This window comes from Cucurbita moschata, unplaced genomic scaffold (assembly GCF_002738365.1).
Source record: "Cucurbita moschata cultivar Rifu unplaced genomic scaffold, Cmos_1.0 Cmo_Scf00022, whole genome shotgun sequence".
Classification (NCBI taxonomy): domain Eukaryota; kingdom Viridiplantae; phylum Streptophyta; class Magnoliopsida; order Cucurbitales; family Cucurbitaceae; genus Cucurbita; species Cucurbita moschata.
Genome location: NW_019268538.1, coordinates 1,726,045 through 1,746,427, shown reverse-complemented (window position 1 = coordinate 1,746,427; position 20,383 = coordinate 1,726,045). Strand labels below are relative to the sequence as shown.

General features: G+C 39.2%; 5 protein-coding genes across 5 annotated transcripts in view; 4 read left to right on the top strand and 1 right to left on the bottom strand.

The window, feature by feature from the left end:
* Window positions 1-350: 350 nt before the first annotated feature.
* LOC111459150 (L-ascorbate oxidase homolog) lies at window positions 351-2,284 on the top strand. The gene is made up of 2 exons (XM_023101916.1): window positions 351-1,809; window positions 1,901-2,284. Exons 1-2 carry the CDS (start codon window positions 449-451, stop codon window positions 2,199-2,201), a joined length of 1,662 nt encoding a protein of 553 aa, XP_022957684.1. The 5' UTR covers window positions 351-448; the 3' UTR covers window positions 2,202-2,284.
* Window positions 2,285-3,844: 1,560 nt separating this feature from the next.
* Window positions 3,845-5,888, top strand: LOC111459149 (L-ascorbate oxidase homolog). Its single transcript, XM_023101915.1, has 2 exons — window positions 3,845-5,460; window positions 5,539-5,888. Exons 1-2 carry the CDS (start codon window positions 4,097-4,099, stop codon window positions 5,837-5,839), a joined length of 1,665 nt encoding a protein of 554 aa, XP_022957683.1. The 5' UTR covers window positions 3,845-4,096; the 3' UTR covers window positions 5,840-5,888.
* A 4,866-nt stretch (window positions 5,889-10,754) lies between these two features.
* Window positions 10,755-12,798, bottom strand: LOC111459617 (L-ascorbate oxidase homolog). The gene is made up of 2 exons (XM_023102606.1): window positions 11,183-12,798; window positions 10,755-11,104 (listed from the first exon to the last, which is right to left on the bottom strand). The coding sequence occupies exons 1-2, from the start codon at window positions 12,544-12,546 to the stop codon at window positions 10,804-10,806; spliced, it is 1,665 nt and encodes a 554-aa protein (XP_022958374.1). The 5' UTR covers window positions 12,547-12,798; the 3' UTR covers window positions 10,755-10,803.
* Window positions 12,799-13,891: 1,093 nt separating this feature from the next.
* On the top strand, window positions 13,892-17,981 carry LOC111459587 (NPL4-like protein 1). The gene is made up of 2 exons (XM_023102569.1): window positions 13,892-15,153; window positions 17,553-17,981. The coding sequence occupies exons 1-2, from the start codon at window positions 14,173-14,175 to the stop codon at window positions 17,805-17,807; spliced, it is 1,236 nt and encodes a 411-aa protein (XP_022958337.1). The 5' UTR covers window positions 13,892-14,172; the 3' UTR covers window positions 17,808-17,981.
* Window positions 17,982-18,938: 957 nt separating this feature from the next.
* The window catches only part of LOC111459160 (membrane-bound transcription factor site-2 protease homolog), an 8,820-nt gene continuing 7,375 nt past the window's right edge, over window positions 18,939-20,383 (top strand). The window contains exons 1-2 of the mRNA XM_023101926.1: window positions 18,939-19,159; window positions 19,269-19,335. Of these exons, the coding sequence (XP_022957694.1) occupies window positions 18,972-19,159; window positions 19,269-19,335 (255 nt within the window). The 5' untranslated portion in view covers window positions 18,939-18,971. The remainder of the gene's footprint in view (window positions 19,160-19,268; window positions 19,336-20,383) is intronic.

Here is a 20,383-nt window from a genome sequence, read left to right as displayed (position 1 = left end):
CCACAAAAAAAAAAAAAAAAAACTACCCATCCAAAGTCCCATAATTCTTCGCGAACAAATATAATCAAAATTTTAAAAATATTATAAAAACTAAATATAATTCGTATAAACCAAAATCATATTCAGATTAAATTAACCCTCGTATATAATCATTCAAGGTAGGTTAAGATCCACTTATATTCTTCAAAAAAAAAAAAAAAAAACAGAAGTTCCTATAATTAAGGAGAGTCATACGCTTGGCGCTAAAATCATCCAAAGCAAGAAAAAAGGGGACCGTTAGAGAAAAAAACGGGCAGAAAATAGTTAGGAAATGAACTAAAAACCACTATATAAACCAACGCTTGCAAGGCTTAGCCATCAGGGAACCAACTTGGCTTACATACAAAACAAAAACAAAAACAAAAACAAAAACAAAAAAAAAACAAAGCAAAATAAGGAAGCCTACAAAATGAGTTTCGTGTCCATATTTACCCTGCTGCTCTGCGTCTGCGCCGCATCCCTATGGGCTGTCCACGCCGAAGACCCTTACCTCTTCTTCAATTGGAAGGTCACCTACGGCACCATCTCTCCGCTTGGCGTCCCCCAGCAAGGCATCCTCATCAACGGCGAGTTCCCCGGCCCTAACATCAACTCCACCACCAACAACAACGTTGTCGTCAACGTCTTCAACCACCTCGACGAGCCCTTCCTCATTCATTGGAGCGGCATCCAACACAGGAAGAATTGCTGGCAAGACGGCCTCCCCGGGACCACCTGCCCCATCCCTGCTGGCACCAATTTCACCTACCATTTCCAAGTCAAGGACCAAATCGGAAGCTTCTTCTACTACCCTTCCACCGCCATGCACCGAGCCGCCGGTGGCTTCGGCGGCCTCCGCATCAACAGCCGTCTACTCATCCCCGTCCCTTATGCCGACCCTGAAGACGACTACACCGTCCTCATTGGCGATTGGTATTCCAAGAGCCACACCACTTTGAAGCAATTCTTGGACAGCGGCCGCACCCTGGCTAGACCCGACGGCGTCCTGATCAATGGCAAGAACGAAAAGGGCGATGGCAGTGATGAGCCACTCTTCACCATGAAGCCCGAGAAGACTTACAAGTACAGAATTTGCAACGTGGGGCTTAAGGCATCTCTTAATTTTAGAATCCAAAGCCATTCCATGAAGCTTGTTGAGATGGAAGGCTCACACGTGGTCCAAAACGATTACCAATCCCTCGACGTCCATGTGGGGCAATGCTTCTCTGTTTTGGTCACTGCCAATCAAGAGCCCAGAGACTATTACATGGTGGCATCCACTCGGTTCTTGAAGAACATTCTTTCAACTAAAGCCATCATTCGTTACACCAATGGCAAAGGTCCTGCTTCTTCTGAACTTCCAGAGGCACCCATTGGGTGGGCTTGGTCCCTCAATCAATTCCGCACCTTCCGATGGAACCTCACTGCCAGTGCAGCTAGACCCAACCCCCAAGGCTCCTTCCGCTATGGTTCAATCAACATTACTCGCACCATCAAGCTCGTCAATTCAGCCGGTAAGGTCGACGGTAAGTTACGATATGCCATCAACGGCGTCTCTCATGTCGAAACCGAAACTCCATTGAAGCTTGCGGAATACTTCAAAGTCCCTGAGAAGGTGTTCAAGTACGACACGATTACCGACGAGGGATTACCAGAAGGTTCGACCACCATCACTGTGGCTCCTAATGTTCTCAATGCAACCTACCGCAACTTCGTTGAGATCATTTTTGAGAACCATGAGAAGGTGCTCCAAGCATGGCATTTGAATGGCTACTCCTTCTTTGCCGTTGCGTAAGTATTATTAATACAATTGTTTCATTCCCCCAATGAGTTATAGCATATATGGGTAATGAATTGTTGTGTTGTTTAATGTGGTTTACAGCATCGAGCCAGGGAAATGGTCTCCAGAAAAGCGAGCCAACTACAATCTTCTTGATGCGGTGAGCCGACACACCATCCAAGTTTATCCCAAGTCATGGGCGGCGATTCTTCTGACATTCGACAATTGTGGAATGTGGAACTTGAGGTCTGAGCTGACAGAAAACCGTTACTTGGGACAGCAACTGTATGTCAGTGTCCTTTCCCCAGCTCTGTCGCTCCGAGATGAGTACAACATTCCAGACCGCACTTTGCTATGTGGCGTGGTGAAGGGCATGCCGTTACCCAAGCCGTATACCATTTGAGATCATTCATTCATACCGTCCTCCAATTGTGGGAATTTGAGACGGATCAAGTGATTTGGGAAGGGTGTTTTTTTGTTTTTTTGTTTTTTTTAATGATTTTTTTTATCTATTTTTGTTGGAAATAAAAAAAATATAATAAAATTTTCTTTCATTATCCACTTTTTTATTTTATTATTATTTTTATAAACACATTTAGAAAAACAATTAAAAATAGCATCCACATGTCACAATTTTATTTGTACACATCATTGCTACTCATTGAATATATCTTTTCGACACCAAAATAATTAATTAATAAAAGATTTGTTATTATCAAAACAGATAAAGTTGGGATAAAATTATTATTATTATTATATCATTTTAACACAATATAATAAAATATAATATATATTATGCATCATTTATATAAAATTAATATTCAATAATGTAAATCTCCTCTTTGATTCTCCTTAAGAAAATTTGAATTAATGTTTATTTATAAATTAGTGATAAAATTATAAGAATTAAGACCAGTTGCAAATTAAATTTTAAATAATATAGTCTTCAAACCCTATTGACTCCTAGCTAAGGTGAAGCTTAACGAGCCATGGTATGGTCCTACATAGTCCAGTGTCGAGGCATGAATTGAGATTAAGTGGGTATATAAGATACCGTGAATTTGAAATTCTTCATTATAACTATGTAAACACGTTTTTTTTGTAAACGTTCCATAATATTTACTACAACATCGAGAATCAAGACACATATGAACAGGCTCTTTGCTTCATTATTTAGCACTTTCTATAATGGTTATATCAGACTCGAAAGAATGAATGTAGAACCTAGTTTTGAGTGGTCATTCGAATTATAAATATGATCGTTCTTCACCGCATTAATATTGTTGTTATAAATCTGATCGTTCGAGTTAGTGGCTCGTCCAACCCGACAACATTCCTAAGGTTGACGGATCTTCTCCATTGAAGGATCCCCTATATGGTTAATACACATTCCAGTTCAGCGAGCCTAATTCTAATTGTTTTGTTCCGAAGCAAACCATGGGGCGGTTCATCCTATTCAAATATTCACTACCAAGAAACACTTAATTCTCTTTCGGGTAGGTTCTGAAAGGAGAAGGAAGGCTCGAATGCTAACAGGTCGTTCAACTATCCCTCAGAGACACGGTTGAGAAGTAACATGCATATCACCTAACTAAAGAAATGGATCCATGATATCACCTAATATTTAAAAAGAATGGAGTAAATATTTCGTATTAAAACCAGAGTCCCAATATATATTTAATTAAATTGAATATCACATTTTCATATTAAGAATTAAATATAATAAACATTTTTCTCTCCCAAAATATTAATTAAAAAATTTAATTTACTCGTTTACAAAAAAAATAATAATAATAATAATAATAAATAAAACTATTTAAAATTTTAATTAGACAAAATCTAGATTTATTCTTGATAACAACCTCAAGATTTAGATTCAAAATTCAAATACATATAGTTTAAAATTAACATCTCTCATTCCAAAATAGTATACTCAAATCACATAAATTATTTCAATTTTTTAATTTTATTCAAAAACGAATCTTTAAACTAAATTAAATTAAATAAAATAAAATAAAAATTAAAGGGATGAATTTAGGAGGAGAAAGTAAAGTGGGAAGGAATCGGTTAGGCAATAAGTAAGAGAAATGGAAGAAAGGAGAGGCGGAGAAGGAAGGAAGGCACCAAAATAGGAGAGCGTTAGAGGGAAAGAGGGAGAGGGAATGGGTATTTAAACAGAGCATTGCAAGGGTTAAGTCATCAGGGAAGAAGTTCCAACACAAATAAAAACATTAACAAAAAAAAAACATCAAAAAACACGCATCAGTATCAAGTTCCAAGCCGAAGGGAAGAACCAAAATGGGTTCTGGGTTGTTCTTGTCTGCCCTCCTGCTCTGTCTCTCCGCTGCATCGCTCTGGACGGTCCGCGCCGAAGATCCTTACCTCTTCTTCACTTGGAAGGTCACCTACGGCACCATCTCTCCGCTTGGCGTCCCCCAGCAAGGCATCCTCATCAACGGCGAGTTCCCCGGCCCTAACATCAACTCCACCACCAACAACAACGTCGTTGTCAACATCTTCAACCACCTCGACGAGCCCTTCCTCATTCATTGGAGCGGCATCCAGCACAGGAAGAATTGCTGGCAAGACGGCCTTCCCGGGACCACCTGCCCCATCCCTGCCGGCACCAACTTCACCTACCATTTCCAAGTCAAGGACCAAATCGGAAGCTTCTTCTACTACCCTTCCACCGCCATGCACCGAGCCGCCGGTGGCTTCGGCGGCCTCCGCATCAACAGCCGTCTACTCATCCCCGTCCCTTATGCCGACCCTGAAGACGACTACACCGTCCTCATTGGCGATTGGTATACCAAGAGCCACACCGCTCTGAAGCAACTCCTGGACAGCGGCCGCACCCTGGCTAGACCCGACGGCATCCTCATCAACGGCAAGAACGCAAAGGGCGATGGCAGTGACGAGCCACTCTTCACCATGAAGCCCGAGAAGACCTACAAGTACAGAATTTGCAATGTGGGGCTTAGGACGTCGCTTAACTTCAGAATCCAAAACCATCCCATGAAGCTTGTTGAGATGGAGGGCTCCCACGTGGTGCAAAACGATTACCAATCCCTCGACGTCCACGTGGGGCAATGCTTCTCTGTTTTGGTCACTGCCAACCAAGAGCCCAGAGACTATTACATGGTGGCATCCACTCGGTTCATGAAGACCATTCACATGAGCAAAGCCATTATTCGATACACCAATGGCAAAGGTCCTGCTTCTTCTGATCTTCCAGAGGCACCCATGGGTTGGGCTTGGTCCCTCAATCAATTCCGCACCTTCCGATGGAACCTCACTGCCAGCGCTGCTAGGCCTAACCCCCAAGGCTCCTTCCGCTATGGTTCCATCAACATTACTCGCACCATCAAGCTCGTCAATTCCTTCGGTAACGTCGACGGTAAGCTACGATATGCCATCAACGGCGTCTCTCATGTCGAAACCGAAACTCCATTGAAGCTTGCGGAATACTTCAAAGTCCCTGAGAAGGTGTTCAAGTACGACACGATTACCGACGAGGGATTACCAGAAGGTTCGACCACCATCACTGTGGCTCCTAATGTTCTCAATGCAACCTACCGCAACTTCGTTGAGATCATTTTTGAGAACCACGAGAAGAGGCTCCAATCATGGCATTTGAATGGCTACTCCTTCTTTGCCGTTGCGTAAGTATCACTAATGCAATTGTTTCGTTGTAGCATATATGGGTAATGAATTGTTGTGTTGTTTAATGTGGTTTACAGCATCGAGCCAGGGAAATGGTCTCCAGAAAAGCGAACCAACTACAATCTTCTTGATGCGGTGAGCAGGCACACCATCCAAGTTTTCCCCAAGTCGTGGGCGGCCATTCTTCTGACATTCGACAACTGTGGAATGTGGAACTTGAGGTCTGAGCTGACAGAAAACCGTTACTTGGGACAGCAACTGTATGTCAGTGTCCTTTCCCCAGCTCTGTCGCTCCGAGATGAGTACAACATTCCAGACCGCACTTTGCTATGTGGAGTGGTGAAGGGCATGCCATTACCCAAACCATATACCATTTGAGCTCATTCATCCCCCATTTTCTTCCTTGATTTTTATTTATTTATTTATTTATTTTCAATGTATGATTCTTCCATTTAAACAATAAAAGAATTTATTCTTATCACTATCTCTCCAATTTTATTTATTTCTTACTATATACGATTTGGAACAACGAATCTCTTTATGTTAAACAGATTCATTTTGCAAGTTCGTTATTACGGGTAGTTCCTACAAAGGATCGAACAAATAACGTATACAATACTTGAATTCTCGATGTAGATGCTACATAGTTGGTTCTCATCCTTTAGACCAGTGGGATGACTATGACTATTAGCCGTTAGTAAATTTAATGAAAATGTTTTTTTCGATATTATGGATGACTAGTTATGGAGGGACCGTTTCATTCACCAACTTCCTTGACCTTCCGGCACTGGGCAGGTGTCAGCCCCCATATATGGTCTTATGACTTTGCGGAGGCCTCCCGAAGTTCCAAGGCTATTTTGCCGAGTTTCTTAGATAATCAATAATAATTTATGTTAGTTAATAATTGTTTATTTAGAAAATTATGTTAATTAATAATTGTTTATTTAGAAAATTATGTTCATTAATAATTGTTTATTTAGAAAATTATGTTAATTAATAATTGTTTATTTAGAAAATTATGTTAATTAATAATTTTTTATTTAGAAAATTTATGTTAATTAATAATTCTTAGTTCGATACTTTTGTATCTTAAATTATGTTCATAATTTTCGATATTGTTCCCCAAAATTATAATGAATTAACATAATTTAAGATACAAAAGTATCGAACTAAGAATTATTAATTAACATAAATTTTCTAAATAAAANTGGACGGTCCGCGCCGAAGATCCTTACCTCTTCTTCACTTGGAAGGTCACCTACGGCACCATCTCTCCGCTTGGCGTCCCCCAGCAAGGCATCCTCATCAACGGCGAGTTCCCCGGCCCTAACATCAACTCCACCACCAACAACAACGTCGTTGTCAACATCTTCAACCACCTCGACGAGCCCTTCCTCATTCATTGGAGCGGCATCCAGCACAGGAAGAATTGCTGGCAAGACGGCCTTCCCGGGACCACCTGCCCCATCCCTGCCGGCACCAACTTCACCTACCATTTCCAAGTCAAGGACCAAATCGGAAGCTTCTTCTACTACCCTTCCACCGCCATGCACCGAGCCGCCGGTGGCTTCGGTGGCCTCCGCATCAACAGCCGTCTACTCATCCCCGTCCCTTATGCCGACCCTGAAGACGACTACACCGGGCCTCCGCATCAACAGCCGTCTACTCATCCCCGTCCCTTATGCCGACCCTGAAGACGACTACACCGTCCTCATTGGCGATTGGTATACCAAGAGCCACACCGCTCTGAAGCAACTCCTGGACAGCGGCCGCACCCTGGCTAGACCCGACGGCATCCTCATCAACGGCAAGAACGCAAAGGGCGATGGCAGTGACGAGCCACTCTTCACCATGAAGCCCGAGAAGACCTACAAGTACAGAATTTGCAATGTGGGGCTTAGGACGTCGCTTAACTTCAGAATCCAAAACCATCCCATGAAGCTTGTTGAGATGGAGGGCTCCCACGTGGTGCAAAACGATTACCAATCCCTCGACGTCCACGTGGGGCAATGCTTCTCTGTTTTGGTCACTGCCAACCAAGAGCCCAGAGACTATTACATGGTGGCATCCACTCGGTTCATGAAGACCATTCACATGAGCAAAGCCATTATTCGATACACCAATGGCAAAGGTCCTGCTTCTTCTGATCTTCCAGAGGCACCCATGGGTTGGGCTTGGTCCCTCAATCAATTCCGCACCTTCCGATGGAACCTCACTGCCAGCGCTGCTAGGCCTAACCCCCAAGGCTCCTTCCGCTATGGTTCCATCAACATTACTCGCACCATCAAGCTCGTCAATTCCTTCGGTAACGTCGACGGTAAGCTACGATATGCCATCAACGGCGTCTCTCATGTCGAAACCGAAACTCCATTGAAGCTTGCGGAATACTTCAAAGTCCCTGAGAAGGTGTTCAAGTACGACACGATTACCGACGAGGGATTACCAGAAGGTTCGACCACCATCACTGTGGCTCCTAATGTTCTCAATGCAACCTACCGCAACTTCGTTGAGATCATTTTTGAGAACCACGAGAAGAGGCTCCAATCATGGCATTTGAATGGCTACTCCTTCTTTGCCGTTGCGTAAGTATCACTAATGCAATTGTTTCGTTGTAGCATATATGGGTAATGAATTGTTGTGTTGTTTAATGTGGTTTACAGCATCGAGCCAGGGAAATGGTCTCCAGAAAAGCGAACCAACTACAATCTTCTTGATGCGGTGAGCAGGCACACCATCCAAGTTTTCCCCAAGTCGTGGGCGGCCATTCTTCTGACATTCGACAACTGTGGAATGTGGAACTTGAGGTCTGAGCTGACAGAAAACCGTTACTTGGGACAGCAACTGTATGTCAGTGTCCTTTCCCCAGCTCTGTCGCTCCGAGATGAGTACAACATTCCAGACCGCACTTTGCTATGTGGAGTGGTGAAGGGCATGCCATTACCCAAACCATATACCATTTGAGCTCATTCATCCCCCATTTTCTTCCTTGATTTTTATTTATTTATTTATTTATTTTCAATGTATGATTCTTCCATTTAAACAATAAAAGAATTTATTCTTATCACTATCTCTCCAATTTTATTTATTTCTTACTATATACGATTTGGAACAACGAATCTCTTTATGTTAAACAGATTCATTTTGCAAGTTCGTTATTACGGGTAGTTCCTACAAAGGATCGAACAAATAACGTATACAATACTTGAATTCTCGATGTAGATGCTACATAGTTGGTTCTCATCCTTTAGACCAGTGGGATGACTATGACTATTAGCCGTTAGTAAATTTAATGAAAATGTTTTTTTCGATATTATGGATGACTAGTTATGGAGGGACCGTTTCATTCACCAACTTCCTTGACCTTCCGGCACTGGGCAGGTGTCAGCCCCCATATATGGTCTTATGACTTTGCGGAGGCCTCCCGAAGTTCCAAGGCTATTTTGCCGAGTTTCTTAGATAATCAATAATAATTTATGTTAGTTAATAATTGTTTATTTAGAAAATTATGTTAATTAATAATTGTTTATTTAGAAAATTATGTTCATTAATAATTGTTTATTTAGAAAATTATGTTAATTAATAATTGTTCATTTAGAAAATTATGTTAATTAATAATTGTTTATTTAGAAAATTATGTTAATTAATAATTGTTTATTTAGAAAATTATGTTAATTAATAATTGTTTATTTAGAAAATTATGTTAATTAATAATTGTTTATTTAGAAAATTATGTTAATTAATAATTGTTTATTTAGAAAATTATGTTAATTAATAATTGTTTATTTAGAAAATTATGTTAATTAATAATTGTTTATTTAGAAAATTATGTTAATTAATAATTGTTTATTTAGAAAATTATGTTAATTAATAATTGTTTATTTAGAAAATTATGTTAATTAATAATTGTTTATTTAGAAAATTATGTTAATTAATAATTGTTTATTTAGAAAATTATGTTAATTAATAATTGTTTATTTAGAAAATTATGTTAATTAATAATTGTTTATTTAGAAAATTATGTTAATTAATAATTGTTTATTTAGAAAATTATGTTAATTAATAATTGTTTATTTAGAAAATTATGTTAATTAATAATTGTTTATTTAGAAAATTATGTTAATTAATAATTGTTTATTTAGAAAATTATGTTAATTAATAATTGTTTATTTAGAAAATTATGTTAATTAATAATTGTTTATTTAGAAAATTATGTTAATTAATAATTGTTTATTTAGAAAATTATGTTAATTAATAATTGTTTATTTAGAAAATTATGTTAATTAATAATTGTTTATTTAGAAAATTATGTTAATTAATAATTGTTTATTTAGAAAATTATGTTAATTAATAATTGTTTATTTAGAAAATTATGTTAATTAATAATTGTTTATTTAGAAAATTATGTTAATTAATAATTGTTTATTTAGAAAATTATGTTAATTAATAATTGTTTATTTAGAAAATTATGTTAATTAATAATTGTTTATTTAGAAAATTATGTTAATTAATAATTGTTTATTTAGAAAATTATGTTAATTAATAATTGTTTATTTAGAAAATTATGTTAATTAATAATTGTTTATTTAGAAAATTATGTTAATTAATAATTTTTTATTTAGAAAATTTATGTTAATTAATAATTCTTAGTTCGATACTTTTGTATCTTAAATTATGTTAATTCATTATAATTTTGGGGAACAATATCGAAAATTATGAACATAATTTAAGATACAAAAGTATCGAACTAAGAATTATTAATTAACATAAATTTTCTAAATAAACAATTATTAATTAACATAATTTTCTAAATAAACAATTATTAACTAACATAAATTATTATTGATTATCTAAGAAACTCGGCAAAATAGCCTTGGAACTTCGGGAGGCCTCCGCAAAGTCATAAGACCATATATGGGGGCTGACACCTGCCCAGTGCCGGAAGGTCAAGGAAGTTGGTGAATGAAACGGTCCCTCCATAACTAGTCATCCATAATATCGAAAAAAACATTTTCATTAAATTTACTAACGGCTAATAGTCATAGTCATCCCACTGGTCTAAAGGATGAGAACCAACTATGTAGCATCTACATCGAGAATTCAAGTATTGTATACGTTATTTGTTCGATCCTTTGTAGGAACTACCCGTAATAACGAACTTGCAAAATGAATCTGTTTAACATAAAGAGATTCGTTGTTCCAAATCGTATATAGTAAGAAATAAATAAAATTGGAGAGATAGTGATAAGAATAAATTCTTTTATTGTTTAAATGGAAGAATCATACATTGAAAATAAATAAATAAATAAATAAAAATCAAGGAAGAAAATGGGGGATGAATGAGCTCAAATGGTATATGGTTTGGGTAATGGCATGCCCTTCACCACTCCACATAGCAAAGTGCGGTCTGGAATGTTGTACTCATCTCGGAGCGACAGAGCTGGGGAAAGGACACTGACATACAGTTGCTGTCCCAAGTAACGGTTTTCTGTCAGCTCAGACCTCAAGTTCCACATTCCACAGTTGTCGAATGTCAGAAGAATGGCCGCCCACGACTTGGGGAAAACTTGGATGGTGTGCCTGCTCACCGCATCAAGAAGATTGTAGTTGGTTCGCTTTTCTGGAGACCATTTCCCTGGCTCGATGCTGTAAACCACATTAAACAACACAACAATTCATTACCCATATATGCTACAACGAAACAATTGCATTAGTGATACTTACGCAACGGCAAAGAAGGAGTAGCCATTCAAATGCCATGATTGGAGCCTCTTCTCGTGGTTCTCAAAAATGATCTCAACGAAGTTGCGGTAGGTTGCATTGAGAACATTAGGAGCCACAGTGATGGTGGTCGAACCTTCTGGTAATCCCTCGTCGGTAATCGTGTCGTACTTGAACACCTTCTCAGGGACTTTGAAGTATTCCGCAAGCTTCAATGGAGTTTCGGTTTCGACATGAGAGACGCCGTTGATGGCATATCGTAGCTTACCGTCGACGTTACCGAAGGAATTGACGAGCTTGATGGTGCGAGTAATGTTGATGGAACCATAGCGGAAGGAGCCTTGGGGGTTAGGCCTAGCAGCGCTGGCAGTGAGGTTCCATCGGAAGGTGCGGAATTGATTGAGGGACCAAGCCCAACCCATGGGTGCCTCTGGAAGATCAGAAGAAGCAGGACCTTTGCCATTGGTGTATCGAATAATGGCTTTGCTCATGTGAATGGTCTTCATGAACCGAGTGGATGCCACCATGTAATAGTCTCTGGGCTCTTGGTTGGCAGTGACCAAAACAGAGAAGCATTGCCCCACGTGGACGTCGAGGGATTGGTAATCGTTTTGCACCACGTGGGAGCCCTCCATCTCAACAAGCTTCATGGGATGGTTTTGGATTCTGAAGTTAAGCGACGTCCTAAGCCCCACATTGCAAATTCTGTACTTGTAGGTCTTCTCGGGCTTCATGGTGAAGAGTGGCTCGTCACTGCCATCGCCCTTTGCGTTCTTGCCGTTGATGAGGATGCCGTCGGGTCTAGCCAGGGTGCGGCCGCTGTCCAGGAGTTGCTTCAGAGCGGTGTGGCTCTTGGTATACCAATCGCCAATGAGGACGGTGTAGTCGTCTTCAGGGTCGGCATAAGGGACGGGGATGAGTAGACGGCTGTTGATGCGGAGGCCACCGAAGCCACCGGCGGCTCGGTGCATGGCGGTGGAAGGGTAGTAGAAGAAGCTTCCGATTTGGTCCTTGACTTGGAAATGGTAGGTGAAGTTGGTGCCGGCAGGGATGGGGCAGGTGGTCCCGGGAAGGCCGTCTTGCCAGCAATTCTTCCTGTGCTGGATGCCGCTCCAATGAATGAGGAAGGGCTCGTCGAGGTGGTTGAAGATGTTGACAACGACGTTGTTGTTGGTGGTGGAGTTGATGTTAGGGCCGGGGAACTCGCCGTTGATGAGGATGCCTTGCTGGGGGACGCCAAGCGGAGAGATGGTGCCGTAGGTGACCTTCCAAGTGAAGAAGAGGTAAGGATCTTCGGCGCGGACCGTCCAGAGCGATGCAGCGGAGAGACAGAGCAGGAGGGCAGACAAGAACAACCCAGAACCCATTTTGGTTCTTCCCTTCGGCTTGGAACTTGATACTGATGCGTGTTTTTTGATGTTTTTTTTTTGTTAATGTTTTTATTTGTGTTGGAACTTCTTCCCTGATGACTTAACCCTTGCAATGCTCTGTTTAAATACCCATTCCCTCTCCCTCTTTCCCTCTAACGCTCTCCTATTTTGGTGCCTTCCTTCCTTCTCCGCCTCTCCTTTCTTCCATTTCTCTTACTTATTGCCTAACCGATTCCTTCCCACTTTACTTTCTCCTCCTAAATTCATCCCTTTAATTTTTATTTTATTTTATTTAGTGAAAATTAATTTCATAAGGTATTTTTTTTTGTTAATATTGATTTTATGTATAAAAATGTTTGTGACGTATATAATATATTTAACATATGATCATTTGACATATAGAAATCATAGTTTAGTTAAATATATGCAAAATATTACTTCTATGCTTATTGTGACATATGTTTCTAATGAGACGTATATTCTATTTGATTTATGTTTATCCTATATGATAATACCTCATGGAGTCTGACACGGAGTAGATAATGTTATATAATTAAGGTTATATGACACGTGTTATTCATATCAATCAATTTCACTTAACATAGCTCGTTACCATTCCAACTTAAGCTTACTTATAGTTTTATAGTTTTGGTATGAGTTGATGTTTTTCAGCTTTCGTTAGTTGATCATCACTTAAAACTCTTGTCTTAATGTGTTCAATTCACCTATATCGATTGAAAAGGACTCAAAATGGTGAAATGGATACATAAATGCAAAACTGAGTCGTTGAAAAGCTGTTGAGCCAATCCGAACCAGGGAGATTCGACTAAGTGAGCCACTTGTGCACCTCGATTCGAGCCAACCCAAGGATAGGAAAGTGGATTGGATCATATGCCTAAAGGGTTAGGTCGTGCACTCTCAAAGCCACTGTTGGTGGGCTACACGGGTATCTACGTGTGGTGCAGGTTAGACCTTTAAGTTTATGTTTAGACAGTAATTTTTTTTATATATTTCTGGTAATTCCTTCCTACTATCAATTTTGTATTTAATAAATTTTTAAAATTTTAAATTATTAAATATACGAGTAGTTAACGTTTTAAATCTTTTTTAAATTAACTTATCTATAATATATAAATTTATATTTTAAAGGGAGATTTTTTTAAAAAAATTTTAAAATTAGAAAAAAAAAGGAAATTCCTAAACCTCCCCTAATATGAAATCTGAAGCCCTAAATTACGAATAAAAAAATCCAAACTTTCAAACAAGAAAATCATAAAACCTAAATATTAGATTTTTCTTAAAAAATCAGAAATTTAGAGCACAGGATTTTCAAAGCCCAAACAATTAAATTTGCGCATTAAAAGAAAAGGGGTTAATGATTTAGCGCAAAGCAGAAAATTAGGAAATTGTTTATTCGCGATTCCCAATCCGTTGCGGAATTCTTCCGCTTCGATATATAGATACAATCCAACCCACCACGGTACCGATCGACTTCCGTTGATTCCGGCAGCGTTTTCTTAGACCCACCGCCGACTTGCAGCAGTTCTTCCTCAAATCTCTCTTTTCAACAACGATCAATCGCCTCCTAAAGAAATTCACACTAGAATTTCCGCCGGCAGCAATATGATGCTCAGAATTCGCAGCAGAGATGGCCTGGAGCGTGTTGCTGTAGAGAGTCCACACATTACGATCGCTCAACTCAAAGCGATTATTCAATCTCAGCTCAAGATTCCAATCCACAACCAAACCCTCTCCACTAACCAAAATATTCTGTTGGCTAATGCTCATGGCGATCGTTCGAAATTCATGGACATGTCTAATCCTAATACCCTTCTTTCCTCACTCAATCTCTCTCATGGCTCTATTGTGTATCTTGCTTATGAGGGTGAGCGTACTGTTGCTGGACCTTCCATCCATCCCGCTGGATCTTTTGGCCGTAAAATGACTATGGATGATCTAATCGCTAGGCAGATGCGGATCACCCGTCAAGAAAATCCCCACTGTGAATTGGTTTCGTTCGACAGGGATTGCGCGAATGCTTTCCAGCATTATGTTAATGAAACGCTAGCCTTCGCCGTCAAACGTGGGGGATTTATGTACGGAACGGTGTCGACGGAAGGCAAGGTCGAGGTAGATTTCATATATGAGCCGCCACAGCAAGGGACTGAGGATAATTTACTGTTCTTCCGAGATCAAGATGAGGAAAGATTGGTGGAAGCGATTGCTGTTGGTTTGGGGATGAGGAAAGTTGGGTTTATATTCACGCAGACAATTAGTCGGGAGAGGAAGGACTACACCTTATCCAACAGGGAAGTACTTCAGGCAGCTGAGTTTCACTCCGAGAGCGGGTTGAAGGAGTGGGTGACAGCAGTTGTGAAGCTGGAGGTGAACGAAGATGGGGGTGCTGATGTTCATTTTGAGGCTTTTCAAATGAGTGATGTGTGTATTAAATTGTTCAAGGAAGGTTGGTTTGAGACGGATATTCAAGAGGATTTTGATCCTAAGCTATCCAAGATGAAGAAGGACGTTGTTGTCGGTGTCAAAGACACTAGAGATGTTGACAATGATTTCTTCCTGGTGGTGGTAAAGATTTTCGACCATCAGGTTCGTGATCCCTTTAATTTTACTTATTAGATTACTTGATTCCTCTGCTGCTGCGTTGATTTGGGTGTGTTTTTCTCTTCATAATAACCAAAAACATGTTTCTTTTGAATGAATGTGATAATTGCAAAGATTTAGCTACTTGGGTTCATAGAATTCTTGGATTCCTATAATTTGCTTGTATTTTGGTTCCTTGGAATTGCCTTAGGTTAGTTGATTAATTCATGTTAAAGGGGAAACTTAGAGCAAAGAGTTTAGCTTCTAGGGACAGGTTAGGCAGGGATATCCATTATCCCTTTTCTTTTCCTGGCTGCTGTTGATGTCCGGACCAAATCAGTGTCAACGATAATAGATTAGGGTCATATCGAGGGGTTCCATGTGGGGAGGTAAAGAATTCGCCTCTCTCATTTTTAGTTTGTTGTTAATAGAACCAATTTTTCTCGGTTAGGGAGACCTCTCTGGTTAGCCTTAACATATTCGTATCTGTTTGTGAAATCATATTTGGTCTTAATTATAGATAAGAGTTTTGTGATTGGTAACAATTGCGAACTGTGATCTGTTGTAAGCTGGCTGGCTGGATGGATGGCCATCTATATTGGGTGTGAAGTAGAGTGACTTCTTACCACATATAGTTAGTGTAACGGTCCAAGCCCACTGCTAGCAGAAATTGTCTTCTTTGGACTTTCACTTCTGGGCTTCTCCTCAAGGTTTTAAAACGTGCCTAATAGGGACCGTTAAAGTTAGTGCTTTCCTTGGTCATACTTCCAATCATTTGTTGTTAGCTTGGCTCCTTTTGGGGGTTGGTTTTTTGTATTCCCCTTGTTTCCTTCCATTTATTCTAAATGAAAGCCTTGTTTCTTTTTCTTTTCCCCCTAAAAAACATTTATTGTTTTGGAATCTAGTTGTGGAAAATATCAAAAAATGTCTCTCCTTTTAGAGTTCTCTCCAAGGGTGGAAATACAACACTTTTCTTATCTGTTTTGAGTGAGATTCTGCCATACTTTAGTTCTGTAGTTAAGCCCCCCCCTTCAACAGTAAGTAATAGGGAGGAGAAGAAGATCATGAGGGACTTTTGTAGGAGGGTGTTGATGAGGGTGGGAGGTTGTTTCAAAGCCTATTGATTTTGAGGCATAGGGTCATAGTGAGTATAATCCTCGTCTTCTCGAGTAAGCATGTGGGACTAAAGACACTTTTACGAACCCTCAAAATCTAGCTCGGTTGCCTACTTTGGAGCTTCCTTCTCAGGTTTTTCAAATTCACTGCTGGATGACTCAATTTTCCAATTTGGGAGAACTATTGTGTGGGGGATAGTCCCTTTCCTTTTCCTCATCTGAACCATCTTTCTTCTTTGAAGTTTGTGTCTGTGGCTTTTGTCTTCTTTTCTTCTGTGTAAATTGGTGCAATTCCAGTAGTGTAATTTTGACGTAAGCATTACATTCTCCATTGGTCGCCTTTTGTGTTGGGCTTCAAGGTCCTCCATTTATGGATTTTTAATCCTTCGAAGGGATTTTATTGTAAATTTCTCTTCTTTCTCTGGTGTAATCCTCACCCCTCCAAGTTCTTTTCATTATCTTCGCTGTGGAAGGTTAGAGTGCCCAAGAAGATCAATTCTTTGGCTTGGTGCTAGTCTTACATGGGAGGGATTAGCACTGCTATATTTGGGGACGTTCTTTTATGTTGTTGGGGCTGTGTGGTGGATTATATCAATATGAATGTTTCTACGATCTTTATTGTCTGATCCCACATCAGTTGGAGAGGAGAACGAAGTTGGATTCCGAAGGGGTGGATAGTGAGATCCCACATCGGTTGGAGAGGGGAACAAAACATTCTTTACAAGGGTGTGGAAACCTCTCCCTAGCAGACACGTTTTAAAAACCAAAAACCTTGAGGAAAAACTCGAAAGAAAAAGCCCAAAGAGGACAATATCCGCTAGTGGTAGACTTGGGCTGATACATTTATCTTGCTAGCGGTAGACTTGGGCTGATACATTTATCTTGTTTTATGAAGCTGTCAGTTTGCATATTTGATTTGAAATAGTTTTCTCTTTTAGACATTCAATGTGTGTTTATCTTTCAATTCATATTTGATGATGGATGTCCTGTTTCTCCCGCGGTTTCAAGCAAAAAAAGAACCCCTCTTGCTTTATCAGCATTTTCATTTGGAAACTACATGGGTTCTTGCTCATGACTTCATAAACATGTCAGAGACCTTATTTTAGAAGCTACCCTAATATTATTTTCATGTGGTGTTGAATAAATTTTATTGTTCGTGCTTGGCATAATTTTAAATCTCCATATGAACGCACTATTTGTCGATATGAACGCACTATTTGTCGATTGGCCTTGTCACGACCCTACTCTTTGCTTGGACGTGCTTATGCTAATGAAATCGTTGTGATGCAGGGTCCACTTTCTACGACTTTTCCCATCGAAAACCGAAACGTTCCAGTGACAATGAAGGCATTGAAGAATCACCTAGACCGTTCGAAAGGGCTTACATTTGTGAAGCGAATTTCGGACTTTCATTTGCTGCTTTTACTGGCCAGGGTGTTAGACGTGAGCTCTGATGTTCCTGCGCTCGCGGAGTGCGTTCAGACGCAGACACCCGTTCCTGAAGGTTACAAAATACTGATCGAGTCTATGGCTAGTGCTGCTTGATGTTTAGTGTCGACTAAGACGACTGGTCTTAGAGTGGCTGTGTTCTTATCGGCTTATATTGGATCTCTCTCTCTCTCTCTCAATTACTTTTCGTCAGCGTCTCTCTTGACAACTTAAGATTAGGGTTATATTTATAAGTATATTGTCATCGGCTAATGATGTTAAACTTATTAAAGATGTTTTGCTTCTCGGTCCCAACTAAACATTTCTTATAAAGGTTTGGAAACTTGTCTCTTAGAGATAAGTTTTAAAATTGTGAAGTTTATAGCGATACGTAATGAGCTAAAATAGACATTATCTACTAGTGGTGGATTTGAGCTGTTTTAAACGGTATCAGAGTCTATCTATATTATTTTAAACAGTATCAGAGCCTATTTAGATTATTTTAGATTTTTAGGTCATTCTTAGTCAAGCTAGGTTGTAACGAGTCCTTTTTTTTTTTCATATTCAAGTCTTCTTTTGCTCTTCTAAAGCTATATCGGTTTGCCACTCACTGACCCTTGAATTTTTCTTTCCTTTTTTATGTGTTGTGTTCTTCCCTTAACTCTATTACTTTCCTAATACCACTGTTTTCACATGCTCGGAGAATTCTTTGAAGAGATTGTCACGATAAAATTACTTCAAAATATGTATCTAGTGGTTATTAGGGCATACGATGTGTCCATCTATCCTTCGAAGAAACTTTAAACAGTGTTATTTTGCACAAGATGTCTCGTTCGTAAATATTTACCTAACAGACTAGAGTTTCGGGAAGGCTTTCATTGTAATGTTATTCATACATCAATGACAAATTTGTGCATATAAAGGCAATCACTCTCATAAATGTCCTATTAATAAGTATTTAGCCTAACATGACTAAAAAAAAAAGTGAATTACCATTAGAATATATTCATTTTTTGTATCGTAAAAAAATTGTTGACTTTCACCGACGCGTTGACTTTTCTCTTAATAGACTTCCCTTGTCATCATTTTCTTGATAAAAAGACTTGAATACTGTATCAATTATGGTCGAACTATACTCGCTTTAGGTTTTAATAAAAAATTCGGGTGTAATTTAATTTAATTTTTACTATTATTGTTATATATATATATATATTTTAATTTCATTATAGTATTTAAGCGTCGTCCGCCCTTCGACGGAAGGAAACTGGACATGCAGGCAGAATGTCAGGAAGATGGAGGCTCAGTAAGAGACCCAGGGCTGAGGCCGACGCTCACGCTCGCGTTCCTCCACTACTCCCTCTTAGCACGTCTCGCAAAGGTCTCTCAAATGCTGTTTCCTGCTGGTATTGTGATTGTAAGATCACCTCGTTCAACGAACCTATTTTCCATTTTGGACGAAGACATGCCAGGTTTCTCTTTCGATTTTCACTGTCTCTTGTAGTATTGCTGTCCGTGGAGTACTTAATTTTTGTTTTTACTCTTTGTTTATTTATTTTACATTTATGTGAATCGTTGCAGGGTTCTGAGAGCGTGGTTTTCGATCGGGATTGGTTTTTCTCTTGCTGCTCTTGCTGTTGTTACTACGGTATCAGTTGACGCTTTATATTTTGTTGATTACTATCATTTTTTCAATTTTTCTTCTTGTTCTTTTCTAATTTGTGTTTGTTTTCGTTTTAATCGAATTTAGAGGAGAGTTGAAATCAAGCCGTTCTCATCTGAGTGTTTCCAAAACAACTGATGAATTCGGAACTCCGAAAGAAATAGTAACGGCTGGGCTCTAAAACTTGACCTTGTAAAACCTAATTGCTTAAGGGAATATTAGTGAGAGATAGGTCTTCTGTAAGGATATTGAACCACTTTATTATTGACTTTTTCTGAGATGAAAATTTGATCAATTTTTGAATGTTTTGTCTTATCATGATGAATTAGAGTTTTTGTAATGCCTGTTGCAACTTGATTGTCACACATCATCTATACTGGTGATAAACAACTTTTTCCAATTCACTTTGAACTCTCTTGATCCATATGCCTTTACATATACCGTGAGCAAGCGCTCTGAACTTCTATACTGGCTTTTGGCAACCACATATTGATACTATTTTTGACTTCTTCATGTTACAAGATTTTCCCGTACAAAATAACAATACCTTGAGGTGGATTTTCTATTTGTAAATTTTTTTGTTGGGCAAACCATCCACGGCAAGGTTAATACTTTGCATCATGTTCAGAGGTTTTCACCCAATTTGATTCGGCCCAGTGTTGTATCCATTGTAGGGAAGTGGCTGAGGTTATTGATCATTTCTTGTGGTCTTGTTAGTTCACTAGATTAGTGTGGAGCGACTCTTAACTTCAGCTTGGCCAAGTTGAGGAGCTGTCGTTCCATGTCGGAGGAGTTTTTTTTTCCATTCCCCCTTTCATGAAAAAGGCTGCTCGTTGTGGTTTGCTTGTCTTTGTATTTTTTGTTTCTTCGGGGGTTGAACAATCTTCACCTGGGTGAAGTTTGGTCCCTTGTTTGATGTCACACCTCTCTTAATTGTCTTTTAGATCTTATTTTGCTTGATTGGAGGCACCTCTTAGATCAGTTGGGCTCTTTTTGAAGCGTTCTTTGCCTTTTTTTTTTTTTTTTTTTTTTT

What these genes read in the sequence shown, in the direction of transcription:
- LOC111459587 (XM_023102569.1), top strand. Translation starts at nt 14,173, where the DNA reads ATGATGCTCAGAATTCGCAGCAGAGATGGCCTGGAGCGTGTTGCTGTA. An exon ending in TAAAGATTTTCGACCATCAG is followed by an intron (nt 15,154 to 17,552) that starts GTTCGTGATCCC and finishes GTTGTGATGCAG; the next exon opens with GGTCCACTTTCTACGACTTT.
- LOC111459150 (XM_023101916.1), top strand. Translation starts at nt 449, where the DNA reads ATGAGTTTCGTGTCCATATTTACCCTGCTGCTCTGCGTCTGCGCCGCA. An exon ending in TACTCCTTCTTTGCCGTTGC is followed by an intron (nt 1,810 to 1,900) that starts GTAAGTATTATT and finishes TGTGGTTTACAG; the next exon opens with CATCGAGCCAGGGAAATGGT.
- LOC111459617 (XM_023102606.1), bottom strand. Translation starts at nt 12,546, where the DNA reads ATGGGTTCTGGGTTGTTCTTGTCTGCCCTCCTGCTCTGTCTCTCCGCT. An exon ending in TACTCCTTCTTTGCCGTTGC is followed by an intron (nt 11,105 to 11,182) that starts GTAAGTATCACT and finishes TGTGGTTTACAG; the next exon opens with CATCGAGCCAGGGAAATGGT.
- LOC111459149 (XM_023101915.1), top strand. Translation starts at nt 4,097, where the DNA reads ATGGGTTCTGGGTTGTTCTTGTCTGCCCTCCTGCTCTGTCTCTCCGCT. An exon ending in TACTCCTTCTTTGCCGTTGC is followed by an intron (nt 5,461 to 5,538) that starts GTAAGTATCACT and finishes TGTGGTTTACAG; the next exon opens with CATCGAGCCAGGGAAATGGT.